This window comes from Hemiscyllium ocellatum, chromosome 48, assembly GCF_020745735.1.
Source record: "Hemiscyllium ocellatum isolate sHemOce1 chromosome 48, sHemOce1.pat.X.cur, whole genome shotgun sequence".
NCBI lineage: Eukaryota > Metazoa > Chordata > Chondrichthyes > Orectolobiformes > Hemiscylliidae > Hemiscyllium > Hemiscyllium ocellatum.
Genome location: NC_083448.1, coordinates 6,005,051 through 6,019,168, shown reverse-complemented (window position 1 = coordinate 6,019,168; position 14,118 = coordinate 6,005,051). Strand labels below are relative to the sequence as shown.

The 14,118-nt window shown below is 45.2% G+C and overlaps 1 protein-coding gene across 1 annotated transcript in view; it reads right to left on the bottom strand.

Annotated features, from left to right (window-relative positions):
• Window positions 1-2,980: 2,980 nt before the first annotated feature.
• The window catches only part of LOC132837049 (metal transporter CNNM2-like), a 28,315-nt gene continuing 17,177 nt past the window's right edge, over window positions 2,981-14,118 (bottom strand). Inside the window, exons 6-7 of the mRNA XM_060856724.1 lie at window positions 13,282-13,442; window positions 2,981-6,959 (exon numbers count right to left, since the gene is read on the bottom strand). Of these exons, the coding sequence (XP_060712707.1) occupies window positions 6,762-6,959; window positions 13,282-13,442 (359 nt within the window). The 3' untranslated portion in view covers window positions 2,981-6,761. The remainder of the gene's footprint in view (window positions 6,960-13,281; window positions 13,443-14,118) is intronic.

The following is a 14,118-nucleotide window of genomic DNA, read 5'->3' as shown; positions in this document are numbered from 1 at the left end:
TTCGGCCTTTCAGCTTTGCCAGCACCTTACAGGATTGAATAAAAGTTGGTTCTTCAGTCAGCAATGGAACCGGACTAGAAATCTGGAAACAATCATACATTCAAATTGCCTCCTTTAACCATTGGAGAAACGCCTGATTCACTGACGGAAGGTTGCTGTGCTGACCCATTCTTGCCTTTTCCAGCCTCCATACCATGTGGTTTACTCTAAACTGCCTTCATTTGGTCGAGTTAACCACTTAAACGAAGGGCAATTAAGGACAAACAAATTATTGGTCGTGCGAATGACATCCCCAACCTTGGAAAGATTTTTTTTTAAACCAAAAAATCCCCATTACCCAACCTATGGAACATGATGGCAGATTAATGATTTGTTGAGTGGCAGGAAATCGGAGTCAGATTCATGTGCAGTGAAGGTGTCTCCATAGGTGGGTATTGGGGTCTCCAATAATTCTAACTTTAAACCACATGGGCTTGCGGCTAATAATTTTTTAATGTTGTCATCCATCTGAGAGTACACAGATGCAGACCATTTGGCCTGTTTATGCCAGTGTTGTTTCCCATTGAAGGGTCCAGCTTTTTTCTTGATCAAGACAGAAAATAGAAGCTCGAGTAGGCCATTGCACTTAATCCACCATTCATTGTGATCATGCCTGATCCTTTACCTTAAAATACCTTGACTGACGAGAAATCTGTTTTTTTTTTGGTTGTGGTTCTTGTTCGCCAAGCTGGGAATTTGTGTTGCAGACGTTTCGTCCCTTGTCTAGGTGACATCCTCAGTGCTTGGGAGCCTCCTGTGAAGCGATACTGAGATGTTTCCTCCGGCATTTATAGTGGTTTGTCTCAGCCGCTTCCGGTTGTCAGTTCCAGCCGTCCGTTGCAATGGCCGGTATATTGGGTCCAGGTCGATGTGTTTGTTGATTGAATCTGTGGATGCCGCGGACAGCTGGAACTGACAACCGGAAGCAGCAAAGACAAACCACTATAGATGCCGGAGGAAAGATCACAGAAGCGCTTCAGAGGAGGCTCCCAAGCACTGAGGATGTCACCTAGACAGGGGACAAAACGTCTGCAACACAAATATCCAGCTCGGCGAACAGAACCACAACAACGAGCACCCGAGCTACAAATCTTCTCACAGACTTTGAATGTTTTTTTTTCTTAAATACAGGCCTCCACAGCTTTCTGTCATTGGAAATTCCTTAAGGTTCACCACTGAGCAAAGACATTTCTCCTTATCTCAATACTAATCAACCTCCCCATCTGCAGTGATACAATGGAAACATCCTCCTATCCCTTCTCCCTTAAGCACTTAGCTGTGTTTCATGAAAAGCTAGCTACGTTGATGATCTGTCTCCCTGTGACATTCCAAGCACGCTCTCGGTAACAAAGTGCCTCAGATTTCATTTATGGCTGCCTTCTATTTATGGACATTTATCCCTTCCCCATCTCTCAAACTCTTTCAGGATTGTAAAAACCCTGTGGACGGTGTGCCTTTTCTTTTCTAACTCTTGGATACGGTTTCCTTTCATACAAACTTGATTGCCATTCAGAACTACTGCATTGGCTGGAATGAACCCGGGGTATCTTGGGGGGGGGGGGGGGGGGGGGGGCGTAAGATACTACAGATTTCCTTCTCACCAAGGACTTGGCATTGTAGACCACACATTTATATACTGCCTTTAAATGCAGCAAAATAAGACTTGAACAGGAGGGCTACAAAACCAAACTTGACACTGAGCCATGTCAGATATTAGGAGGCCTCTAATTTGCAATCACAGCGGTGCCAGAAAAATCAATGCTCCTGCTCCTCAGATGCAACCTGACCTGCTGCGCTTTTCCAGTGCCACACTTGGGCTCCAATTCCACTCACCGAACAACACTGGGTAGGGATCTCACAGATTTAAGAAGCTCTTCAAATCTCTTGTATTGTATCACGTCCTTACTAACTACCACTATCCATTTTCCACACTAGTAATTGTCACCATTCCCATTCAGTTCCATTTTCCTGCTTAACTAGACAGACATCTTTTGCAACTTTTCAAACTACTTGCACAACACCATTTAGAAAGCTGGTACCGAGGTAAAGCCCAACTTGCATGTCAAGAGAGAAAAAAATAGGTTCTGAACCTTATGCCTCCCCCATTGTGTAATCCCCTATCGCTGGAATTTGTAATACAATGCATCGCATTACAGCAAGTCCACAGGGAATCTGTTACCAGGGCTCCCTCACATGCAATTACATCAGAAACAGAGCACTCTACATTTGACTCACAGCTTGTGTTTAAACAGCTTACAGATAAGGTTCCTGCACACCTTCAAAACAGAAAGGAAACAGCAAGAAGGATCTAACAACAGATGAAAGAAGAATTTTCTGTTCAGCCTCCTCCCTCCAGCTCCATTTAATTAGCACTGAAGCAAAGAGTTAGCCCGACACGTGCCTCAGTACGGAATGATGAGGAGGGCGCCATAAAGACTCCTAACTGATCATTTATTCATTGTGCATCCTGTTAAGACCAACATTTAGTACAGATTGTTAAGAGCCCTTGAACCATGTGCCCATACCGGGCCGGTTAAGAGTCAACCACAGTGCTGTGGGTCTGGAGTCACATCTCACTCAGATTGAGTAAAGGGGAGACATCTTTCCAAAAGGGCAGTGGTGAACCAGATGGAGTTTACCAAAAATCAATGAGGATGCCTCAGTGAGACCAGCTTTCAATTCCAGATTTATTCATCGAAACGTAATTTCACCAGTTCACTGTGAAGCCCCAGTCCAATAACCTGGACTCAAATTCCAGTACAGTCTTAGGCAAAATTTAAATTTGAATCATGATAACAGTGTTGAGAAAGCTAATCTCAGCAGTGACAAGAAAGTGGGAGTATTGTGCATTAATAAGGGAACAGGATTTTTTGAAACAACAGCCTCAGTTACTGACAACTCTTTCTGCATGAGACATTAAAAAAAAAGCCAAGCCAAGAGATTAAAATCATTGCTTTAATACAGAAATATAGAATACCCTCCCTCAAAATCCAAAGAAATCGCTTTATACATGGCGGCCATGTGCACCATGACAATAAAGGAACTGGACCGACTCTCCTGCTTACAAAGAATCTCCAACATTTTACAGAAAGTAAAGGAGTTTTTTGACACCTGTTTTGAAAGAAGGAGAATCGAGTGGGGGAAGAAACCTGCTGGCCACGGACACAAAATGAGGTTTAAATTGGCAAAAATCCGCAAATGAACCAGTCATGAGAGAAACACGTTCGGCATTTAATAACCTTTTTTAAATCATCAGAAAGTGCATGACCCAAACACAGAGTCTGTTCAAAAACACTCAGGAGACACACACACACACACAGAGACATAAACATTTCCAAGTGTTTGGTTGAAAGACAGGATATATTAATGCAAACAGGTCATGGAAGAAAACAAAACAAAGAAATCACATATATAAACAACATCTTATTGCCAAATAAATATGATCTACACAGAGTGTTACCCATCAGGGTTTAATCAGATTTCTTAATTCCAATGACTCCTGAAGATGCAGAATTTGAGGAACATTATCCACAATCAGGGAAGATGGCCTGGGAAAATTGCAGTATTTTGGAACGCCACCTGTTTGCGATATAATTATTGCTGGCGTTCGGCACCAAGAGGTAAAATCGTAAAATATTAGTTAAACACATTCCAATCCTGGATTTTTTTCCCTTAAAAAGTTGCACGGTTTTTGTAAAAGCTGTCAGGGGGCTGTAAAAGCTGTCTCTTGCTCCCCCACTTTCCCCTCAATGCAAATAGTTGTGGAGGCTCGATTCTCACTGCCAACCCCAAAAATACATTTTCATATACAGATTTGCATCTTAAAAAGGGTAGTTAAAAAAAGTACATTCTAGAAAACGGATTGCTATTTCTTAGTGTGTGCTTTAAGAAAATTGAAATATCCTGCATTCTCCCAGGGAAGAACAAATATTAAAGCTGTTTCATATCAACAGGATGTTAAACAATACGAGGAGGGAAACTCCTAACAAAGACTGTTGAAGCTCTCCAAGACAATGAGATAATCGAAATGAATATCCAAGTGATTGCATGCAATGAGGTCAACTCCATGTAGCTTTCTGATGGAAATAGTCTTTGTTACTGTGTTAACCCTCTTAGTTGCCCATTTGACTGCACCATGCACCTCAGGAGTTCCCAGTCCCATCCTCAAGGAGTCTGGACCCAAGTCCTTTGCACAAGGGCTAGCCAAATAGGCACCAGCTTATAAGAGTCGTCAGGAATACCGATCGGAGTTTGATTAAACGAAGAACTGCTGGAGATCTGAAACTCACAAACTCAAAAATAGCTGGAGAAACTCAGCAGGTCTAGCAGCATCCGCGGAGAGGGATAAACAGAGTTAACGCTTCGAGTCCAGTGACTCTTCCTGTGCTCTGCAGAACAGATCCGAGACTTGAAATGCTAACTCTGTTTCTGCTGCCAGGTTCCCCCAGCAATCTCAGCTTGGGGCCAGCAATGTGCACATGGGGCAGTGGATTGACAAACGCAGACAAACTGGGTGGGACCCTCAAAGAAAGCAATGGGTAAGTCAAGCCATTTGAAAAAAAAGTGAAGGGAGTTGTTTAATTCACAGGGAAGACTCTGGGCAAACTAACTTCTCAAACAGCTGCACCTTAACCAGCATATTGCAAAACCAACTGTAAACAATAAAAAAAAACTGTGTCAGGAAGATAAGAATGATCCATCAGAAAGGCTGCCTGGAGTGCAATTCGAGCCAGTATTTAAAAAAATAAATAAAGCAAGACTAAATCACATTACACATCAATTAGAATAAACTGATCAGCTGTTCGCCCCAACAGTCATAGACGTTAGCACACAGGAGGTGTGGCCTGACAGTGTGGAGGTGACCCACAAGTTTGTCCCTTCTTACGGAGATTGAGAAATAAACTGTTAAGATAAAAAAAAAAGCAGCTGGTGCCAGACAGAAAGGGAGTTGGTGCGGATTGTTACAACTTCCACGGTATGCCATTTGATAAGCTCTCATTCCTGGCCGTCAAAGTTTCACTGATGAATGGATTTACTTCACAATGTACCTTTTGGAGAATTGCTTCTGACCTTCTTAGTTCTGCTTCAACTGCTCTGGCCAACTCATAAACAGGACCGTGCACCTTAAGAGAGCTACAAGATCGGGATAGCTTAAAAACAAAACCTCTTGGGGAAAAAAAAAGACATGGGACAAGTTTGGTCTGTGGACCAAACTGAACTCCTCCTCTAAACTAGCAAGCCCTTCCTTCAGTGGAAAATTACAGAAAGTGAATTGATACCACTTCAAGTCAAGGTGTGGGCTTGAAAACACTTGGTCTCTCTCTCTCCTTGCAGCAGATGCAACCTGTTTATTGTCAGACTTTCCACTGGACTGGCCCAAAAAAGTATTTCTGGTTATTATACCAGTTGTAGAGCATTCTACCTGCCAAAACCACCCGGTCTTGAGTAACTGTTCTGGGGCTTGCAAGTTATGTGCCCACAGTAGGGCCTGAACCTTCCCTGAGGCATGGTTATACACAGCTGAGGGTAATCCGGAATACACCCCCACAGAATAGACATTCCGTTAATACTTAAAACTTCAATTTCCCAATTTCAACAAACCCCAAATCCAGAAATTGAGTTAGATTAGACATGTAGGGAACACAAGACTTATCATACTGGAATATCTCACCTGTGTTTCAACTTCACTCACTGCTCTAGAAATCCCTATGGCTTTGCCAATGAACCTAACTAAGCTTTCCCTCGTTCCTGGCTATCAATGCCTCCATGTTATCGGAACGCTGTTTGCTCAACCATACCACTTTAGATCAAAGTTGACAAGGATCACAGAAGAACTGACTCAGGGAGAAGGCCCTCAGAGATTCTGAACTCATGTGGTTTTTTTCAGGTAATTCTCCACCTTCTGGCTAAACACTGATGGACAAGCAGGGAATCAACAACAGGTCAGGACCAGCTGGAGTCTATCGTCAACAGGCACCAACTGTCAGAAGTTGATGTGATGTGTTCAGGGTTTAACTGCACAGAAGGACAGACGTTGACCTGAAACATGGAGAGATTTACCTCAGGATGAAAGTAAACTCTTAAGAGAAGCAGTTCCCAAACACTGCTCCTGTCCCCGAGACTGTAGAATGGTTGCACCTTGTTCTAGTGCATCGTGTAAAATGATGTGACTTGTCTATGCATTCTGATAGGAACAAAATTTCCTCTGCCATCTCCCAATACTCTAAATGTGCAAAGGAATGAAGGCTGCAATGTGAGGAAATGACAATCTCGGGATGGTGGGGAGAGGGGAATGGGTGTTCAGCGTACATCAGCCCAGGGCGAGAGCTGAAATGCTACCCAGCAACACACAGCCCCAAGCCATCTGAAGCTGTCCAAGATAGCAGGCAACCAAAGTCATGTGATCCTGCCCATGTTAGACATTGGAAAGTTCACTTGCCAGGAGAAGAGGAGATGGCTGGAGACGGTTCCTCTTGGGGTTGAGCAGTCTTGCCTTTTTGTCCGCGTGTTGACCCGGCACGTGTGGCTGTAGCAAATCAGTTATTCACCGGGCACGTGTCCTCACTTTCCGCACGAGCAGTCTCATGTTGTACCGTTCCTCGTTCATCCCCACACAAACACACACACACACTATAAAAAGATTGCACGGCGATTGTTCGCAGGAACTGTTTTAAATGCCCCCAGGAGCAGAGCCCCGACCCTCCAGGCACCGTGGCGTGGGGTCATATACTGTTTTCCAAAGTGTGGTTCAAAGTACGGTTCAAAGAGTTCTGCTCGTTCAGAAGGTCCGTGGTTTCATCTGCTATAGTCTCAGGTTTCTCAACTTTCATGTCGATCTTCGTGTGGGGGTTGTCCGGAGACTGCGGGGTGCTGTCTATCCTTGACGCCAGTAAGCCATTCTGGTACTGTTGCCGTGTCACCTGATCATTTCAACAGAGAATCAATTAACTGCGGCTGGTCACACAAGGGCCAAATTGGCAGCGCACGAACAAACACGCCAGAGATACGGGCACACGACGGTCACCTGGCCTGTAACCCCAGAGGCTCAGACTGATGCTCTAGAGATACGGGTTCGAATCCCAAAACCGCAGCCTGGGGACAGGGAGGGGGGAATTTAAATTCCAATCAATAAATTAAAACTGCAGTTGAAAGCTTTTAGGATTAAAAAAATTCAGGTCACGTATCTTTGAAGATGGTGTCTGGTCTAGCCTACATGTGACTCCACACACACAGCAATATGGTTGACTCTGACAGCCCTGAAGGGCAATTATAGTTGGGCAAAGGACAGTGGCACCCACCTCTGGAATCAATACAGTGATTGACATGCCAACACCATGTGTTGAACCTCAGAGCTCCTGCATACACACACAGCAGAGAAGCAATGTTGTCTGCTTCTCATTAAATAATCAAGCAAAAGCAGAATTTGTGCCGTTACGTCGCATGTTTACTGACCTGAAACATTCACTTTTTCTATCTCGACATTACCCGTTGGCCTTTTTTTTTTATAAATGCATCTTTCAAGACCATAACCCATCTGAAAGTCGTCTGCAGATCGTGAAGCGATCTACAGTATACTTGCAGCAATCATCACAACTTACTGGGGAAAGGGAGCAACGGCTGATGCTCAACAGCAGCAGTACCACCCAAAAACCCAGTGGGGGAGCTGCTGAGTAGCAAAACCAATTGCTGTACAGCACTGCCACAGGCTGGTTTTGAACAGTACTGCAGCCCCAATCTCAAACCACTGAGAAGCAGGATGGTACAGAAACTGACTCTTCGGTCCAATTCGTCCTTGCTGATCAGATATCCCAACCTAATCTAGTCCCATTTGCCAACACTTGGCCCATATCCCTCTAGACCCTTATAGAACATAGAACATAGAAGGATACAGCGCAGTACAGGCCCTTCGGCCCTCGATGTTGCGCCGACCGAATCCTACCTAACCTATACTAGCCCAATAACTTCCAAATGCCTATCCAATGCCCGCTTAAATGACCATAAAGAAGGAGAGTTCACCACTGATACGGGCAGGGCATTCCATGAACTCACAACCCGCTGTGTGAAGAATCTACCCCTAACATCGGTCCTATACCTACCACCCCTTAATTTAAAGCTATGTCCCCTAGTAACACCTGACTCCATTAGCGGTAAAAGGTTCTTAGTATCTACCCTATCTAAACCCCTAATCATCTTATACACTTCTATCAGATCTCCCCTAAACCTTCTCTTCTCCAATGAGAACAGCCCCAAGTGCCTCAGCCTTTCCTCATAAGATTTTCCTACCATTCCAGGCAACATCCTGGTAAACCTCCTCTGCACTCGTTCTATAGCTTCCACATCCTTCCTATAGTATGGCGACCAAAACTGCACACAATACTCCAGATGAGGCCGCACCAGAGTCTTATACAACTGCAACATGACCTCAGGACTCCGGAACTCAATTCCTCTGCCAATAAAGCCCAGTACACCATATGCCTTCCTCACAGCACTATTTACCTGGGTGGCAACTTTCAGAGATCTGTGTACATGGACACCAAGATCCCTCTGCTCATCCACACTACCAAGTAGCCTACCATTAGCCCAGTAATCCATCATCTTGTTATTCCTACCAAAGTGAACGACTTCGCACTTAGCTACATTGAATTCCATTTGCCACATTTCCGCCCAGCTCTGCAACTTATCTATATCCCGCTGTAACCTACCACTTCCTTCCTCACTATCCACAACTCCACCGACTTTTGTGTCATCCGCAAACTTGCTTACCCAGCTTTCAAGTCCTTCCTCTAGATCATTTATAAAGATAACAAAAAGCAATGGTCCCAAAACAGATCCTTGTGGTACACCGCTAGTAACTGCGCTCCAAGATGAACATAATCCATCAACTACTACCCTCTGTCTCCTTCCAGCCAGCCAATTCCTAATCCAAACCTCTAATGTATCCTCAATGCCATACCTCCGAAGTTTTAGCATTAGCCTACCATGGGGAACCTTATCGAACGCCTTACTAAAATCCATATACACATCTACTGCTTTACCCTCATCCACTTCCTTGGTCACCTTCTCAAAGAACTCAATAAGGTTTGTGAGGCACGACCTGCCCTTCACAAAACCATGCTGGCTATCCCTGATCACGTTATTCCTACCCAGATGTTCATAAATCTTATCCCTTACCATTCTCTCTAAGACTTTGCCCACCACTGAAGTCAGACTCACTGGCCTATAGTTGCTAGGGCTATCCCTACTCCCTTTCTTGAACAATGGGACCACATTCGCTATCCTCCAGTCCTCTGGTACTATTCCTGTTGACAACGACGACATAAAAATCCAGGCCAATGGCTCTGCTATCTCCTCCCTAGCTTCCCATAGGATCCTGGGGTAAATGCCATCAGGCCCAGGAGACTTATCTATATTCATCCTTTCCAATATTCCCAAAACCTCTTCCCTGCATATTTCCAGGGCATCCATTCTAATTATTTGTGATTCCATATTCACATCAGCAACAGTGTCCTGTTCCTGAGTGAATACTGATGAAAAGTACTGATTTAATGTCTCTCCAATCTCCTCCGCCTCCACACACAACTTCCCACTACTATCCTTGACTGGACCGATACCTACCCTAGTCATCCTTTTATTCTTGACATACCTATAGAAAGCCTTTGGGTTTTCCCTAATCCTACCAGCTAAAGACTTTTCATGTCCCCTTCTCGCTTCTCTTAGCTCCCTCTTTAGCTCCTTCCTGGCTACCTTATAACTCTCAATCGCCTCTACTGAACCTTCACGCCTCATCTTTACATATGCCGCCTTCTTCCCTTTCACAAGGGACTCCAATTCCTTACTAAACCACGGCTGCCTCACAAGGCCCTTTACACCATGCCTGACTGGTACATACCTATCGAGGACACGCAGTAGCTGCTCCTTGAACACTCCCCACATCTCATTAGTGTTCTTCTCTTGAAGCCTGTTTTTCCAATCCACACATCCTAAGTCATGCCTCACTGCATCATAATTTCCCTGCCCCCAGCTATAGCTCTTGCCCTGCGGCACACGATTATCCCTCTCCATCACTAAAGTAAAAGTCACCGAGTTGTGGTCACTGTCCCCGAAGTGCTCACCTACCTCCAAGTCTAACACCTGGCCTGGTTCATTACCTAGAACCAAATCCAATATAGCCTCCCCTCTTGTTGGCCTGTTGACATATTGTGTCAGGAAACCCTCCTGCACACATTGTACAAACACCGACCCATCTAATGAACTCGAGCTATAGCTCTCCCAGTCAATATCTGGGAAGTTAAAGTCCTCCATAACAACCACCCTGCTACCTTCACTCTTTTCCTGAATCATCCTCGCAATATTATCCTCTACTTCTCTAGGACTATTAGGAGGCCTGTAGAAAACACCTAACAGGGTGACCTCACCTTTCCTATTTCTAACCTCAGCCCAAACTACCTCAGATGGCAAGTCCTCTTCCATCGTCCATTCCACTGCTGTGATACTGTCTTTGACAAGTAATGCCACGCCTCCCCCTTTTTTACCCCCATGTCTGATCCTACTAAAACATTTGAACCCTGGAACGTGCAACAGCCATTCTTGTCCCTGTTCTACCCACGTCTCTGTAATGGCCACAACATCGAAGTCCCAGGTACCAACCCACGCTGCAAGTTCACCTACCTTATTCCTTATACTTCTGGCATTGAAGTATACACACTTCAATCCACCTTTCTGGTTACAGGCACCCTCCTTAGAGATCGCTGCATTATTCCTAACCTCCCTACACTCAAGGTCCTGTACCCTAAAGCTACAGTCCTGGTTCCCATGCCCCCGCGGAGTTAGTTTAAACCCTCCCAAAGAGCACTAGCAAACCTCCCCCCAAGGATACTGGTGCCCCTCAGGTTCAAGTGTAGACCATCCTTTTTATAGAGGTCCCACCTTCCCCAGAAAGGACCCCAGTTATCCAGACCCTTCCTACTCATGTTCCCATCCAGATGCCTTTTCAATGCTGTAATTGTACCAGCCTCCACCACTTCCTCTGGCAGTTCATTCCATACGTGTACCGCCCTGTGTGAAAAGGTTCCTCTGACAGTTCATTCCATATATGCACTTCCCGCTGTGTAAATGTTGCCCCTTAGGTCCTTTTTATACCTTTCCCCTCTCACCGTAAACCTATGCCCTCGCGTTCTGGTCTCCCCGACTCCAGGGAAAAGGTTGTCTATTTATCATATCCATGTCCCTCATGATTTTGTAAACCTCTATAAGGTCACCGCTCAGCCTCCAACGCTCCAGGGAAAACAGCCCCAGCCTGTTCAACCTCTCCCTGTTGCTCAAACCCTCCAACCCTGGGAACAGCCATGCAAATGTTTTCTGAACCCTTTCAAGTTTCAAAACATCTTTCCAATAGGAAGGAGACCAGAATTGCACACAATATTCCAACAGTGGCCTAACCAATGTCCTGTACAGCTGCAACATGACCTCCCAACTTCTGTACTCAAGGCTCTGACCAATAAAGGAAAACATACCAAATGCCTTTTCACTATCCTATCTACCTGTAACTCTACTTTCAAGGAACTGTGAACATGCACAACAAGGTCTCTTTGTTCAGCAACACTCCTTTGGAACTTACCATTAAGTGTCTAAGTCCTGCTCTGATTTGCTTTCCGAAAATGCAGCACCTCACATTTATCTAAATTAAACTCCATTTGCCACTCCTCAGCTCATTTATTGCCTATTTCTCCTGGAGAAGGAACTGGTGCAGCCTCATTCCGAACCAACAGTCCATGTGGTCCAGAGAGACTCACAACGATGTGAGGGAGAGAGATCCAGGATTTTGATGCAGCCACACTGAACGAACGATGATCTATTTCAAAGTCACAATTGTGTGGGGGTCACAAGGAACTTGAAGAGGGGAGTATTCCCATTTATTTGTTAACTTTGCCCTCCCAGCTGGTAATGGCCGTGGGTTTGGAAGGTACTGTCTAAGACGACAGAATTTCTGCAGCACATCTTGTATATAGTACACACTGCTGCTGCTTAATGTTGGGACTGGACAGAGTGGATGTTTGCGGATGTGGGCACAATCAAGCGGGGGCTGCTTTGTCCTGGATGGAGTCAAATTTCTTCAGTCTTGTTGCAGCTGCCCCACCCAGGGCAAGTAGGGAGTATTCCATCACACTATTGCCTTATACCTAGTCGATGGTGCACAGTATGTGGAGAGTCAGGAGGGGAGTTACTCAGGTGCAGGATTCCTAGATGTTGTTTGGTCCAGTTCAGTTCCTCATCTGTTGATAGTGGGAGATTCATTGATGGTCACATCATTCAATGTAAAGGGGTAATGGTTCGATTTGCTCTTGTTGGGCATGTTTAAGGTCTGGCAATTACAGTGTGCAAATATCAGCTGCCTCTTACTGACCTGAACACCAATAGTAGGTTAAGCCGCATCTGAATTTGAAGCAAATAATGCTTTGAAGCGAATAATGCTGAACTTTGTGCAGCCCAACATTTGAGACTGAGGAAAGGTAGGGAGTGCAAGTGGCCTCTACACTGTAACTGATCGAAGGTTCAAGGTGCTAATTTCACCGTGCCTTCCCAAGTCTTGGTGGGGGTGGTGGTTTTGGGGGTGGTGGTGAGTGAAGGGAGCAACTACACTATAAGACTGGAGGAGGCTGGCTGTCAGGAAGGGTCAGCTCTGATTATCCACAAAGCATATGCCAAATTTATCTACATTACTGTATTTTATTCATGGGCCTATTTAAGGGATTAAGAAAAGCAAGAATGAACCCAGTTATACCTCAAATACAAAGCTGCGTGTTAAACTCTGGGCACTACACTGTCAAGGAAATCAAAGCCTTAGAGAAGGTGAGGTAGGGAGTTCCACATGTGAGAGAGGAAGGACCTCACGTCGAGACGAGAGAATTTGTTATCATTCTCCTGAGTGGAGGTGGCTGGAGGCAAATTTATGACAGAAGTAAGATAATCTAACACATGGGTGCTGATAGTTAGCAATCGTTGGCATTGGGAGGAGAATCAGTCACTTATAAGTAAACAATAGATAATAATAATCTGGTAGCAGGTACAGATTCCAACTTGACAAACAGCGATGGATAAACACCTGACAGGGACAAACGTACAGGATCATTGCAAACAGCAAAAGGAATGGGTCAAATTGGTTCACCCTACCAAGACAGCGAGCACAAGCTTGACTGGCTGAATGGCTCCCTTTGTTGCTGCCAAACCCCCAAGGCCTCTTACCTTGACATACTGCAGGTCGGTCAGCGCCCTGACGGAGAAATCCGGAACGTAGTGCGTCGAGGGGTTGGGTGAGACGATAGATGGCGTTGATTCAGAGCGCTCGGCGTAGTTCAGCGACACAGAGCGACTCAGCTCACTGCTGCGAGAGGACGGTCGTGTTTCTGAGGAGAAGCAGAGGGCCCAAAAACAAAACCAACCATTAGTGCCTGAGATGGGTGGGACAGGTCTGGACGGCACAAGGCAGCTCAGCAGAACCATCAGTTCACGTGACCAGATCCTGCTCCAGACATGCACAGGAATCACATCCCCTGTCGCATGCAGTGCACAACAACATTAAATTAGTAAAAAGCATGCACCGATGCTGCTGCAGATTTAGGATAAAGGGATGGTATCTAAAGTGGGCTAGTACATTAAAACTGAACCGCCATCCGCAGCACTGGCTCAGCTCTCCAAGAACTTAAAACTACAGAATTTCTGAACAGTCTTGACCCTTCACACAGAGTTCAATCAACGGTCAAATCCTCCCTAATCCTGATGGTCTTTTAAGGGTTTAAGGGTTGGAGAGAAATCGCAGTTTGGTGACAAAAAGTCAAGTTTATTCAAAAGGATGCCACGTAGCAAGCGCCTGCAGCTCGACTCCCTGGAGACAGCAGCAACAGAATCGTTGCAGGCGCTCGCAGAAGTGAAATATAGAGACCACACTCATTGGCTACCAATGGCCACACTGCATTAACAAGATGCTCAATCCTAAACAATTTCAGCCAAGTTTTTTGTTTCAAATCCAGGCTATTTGGAAGCTGATTCTTGCTCATTGTCAGTCTGTTAGCTAAAAGACCA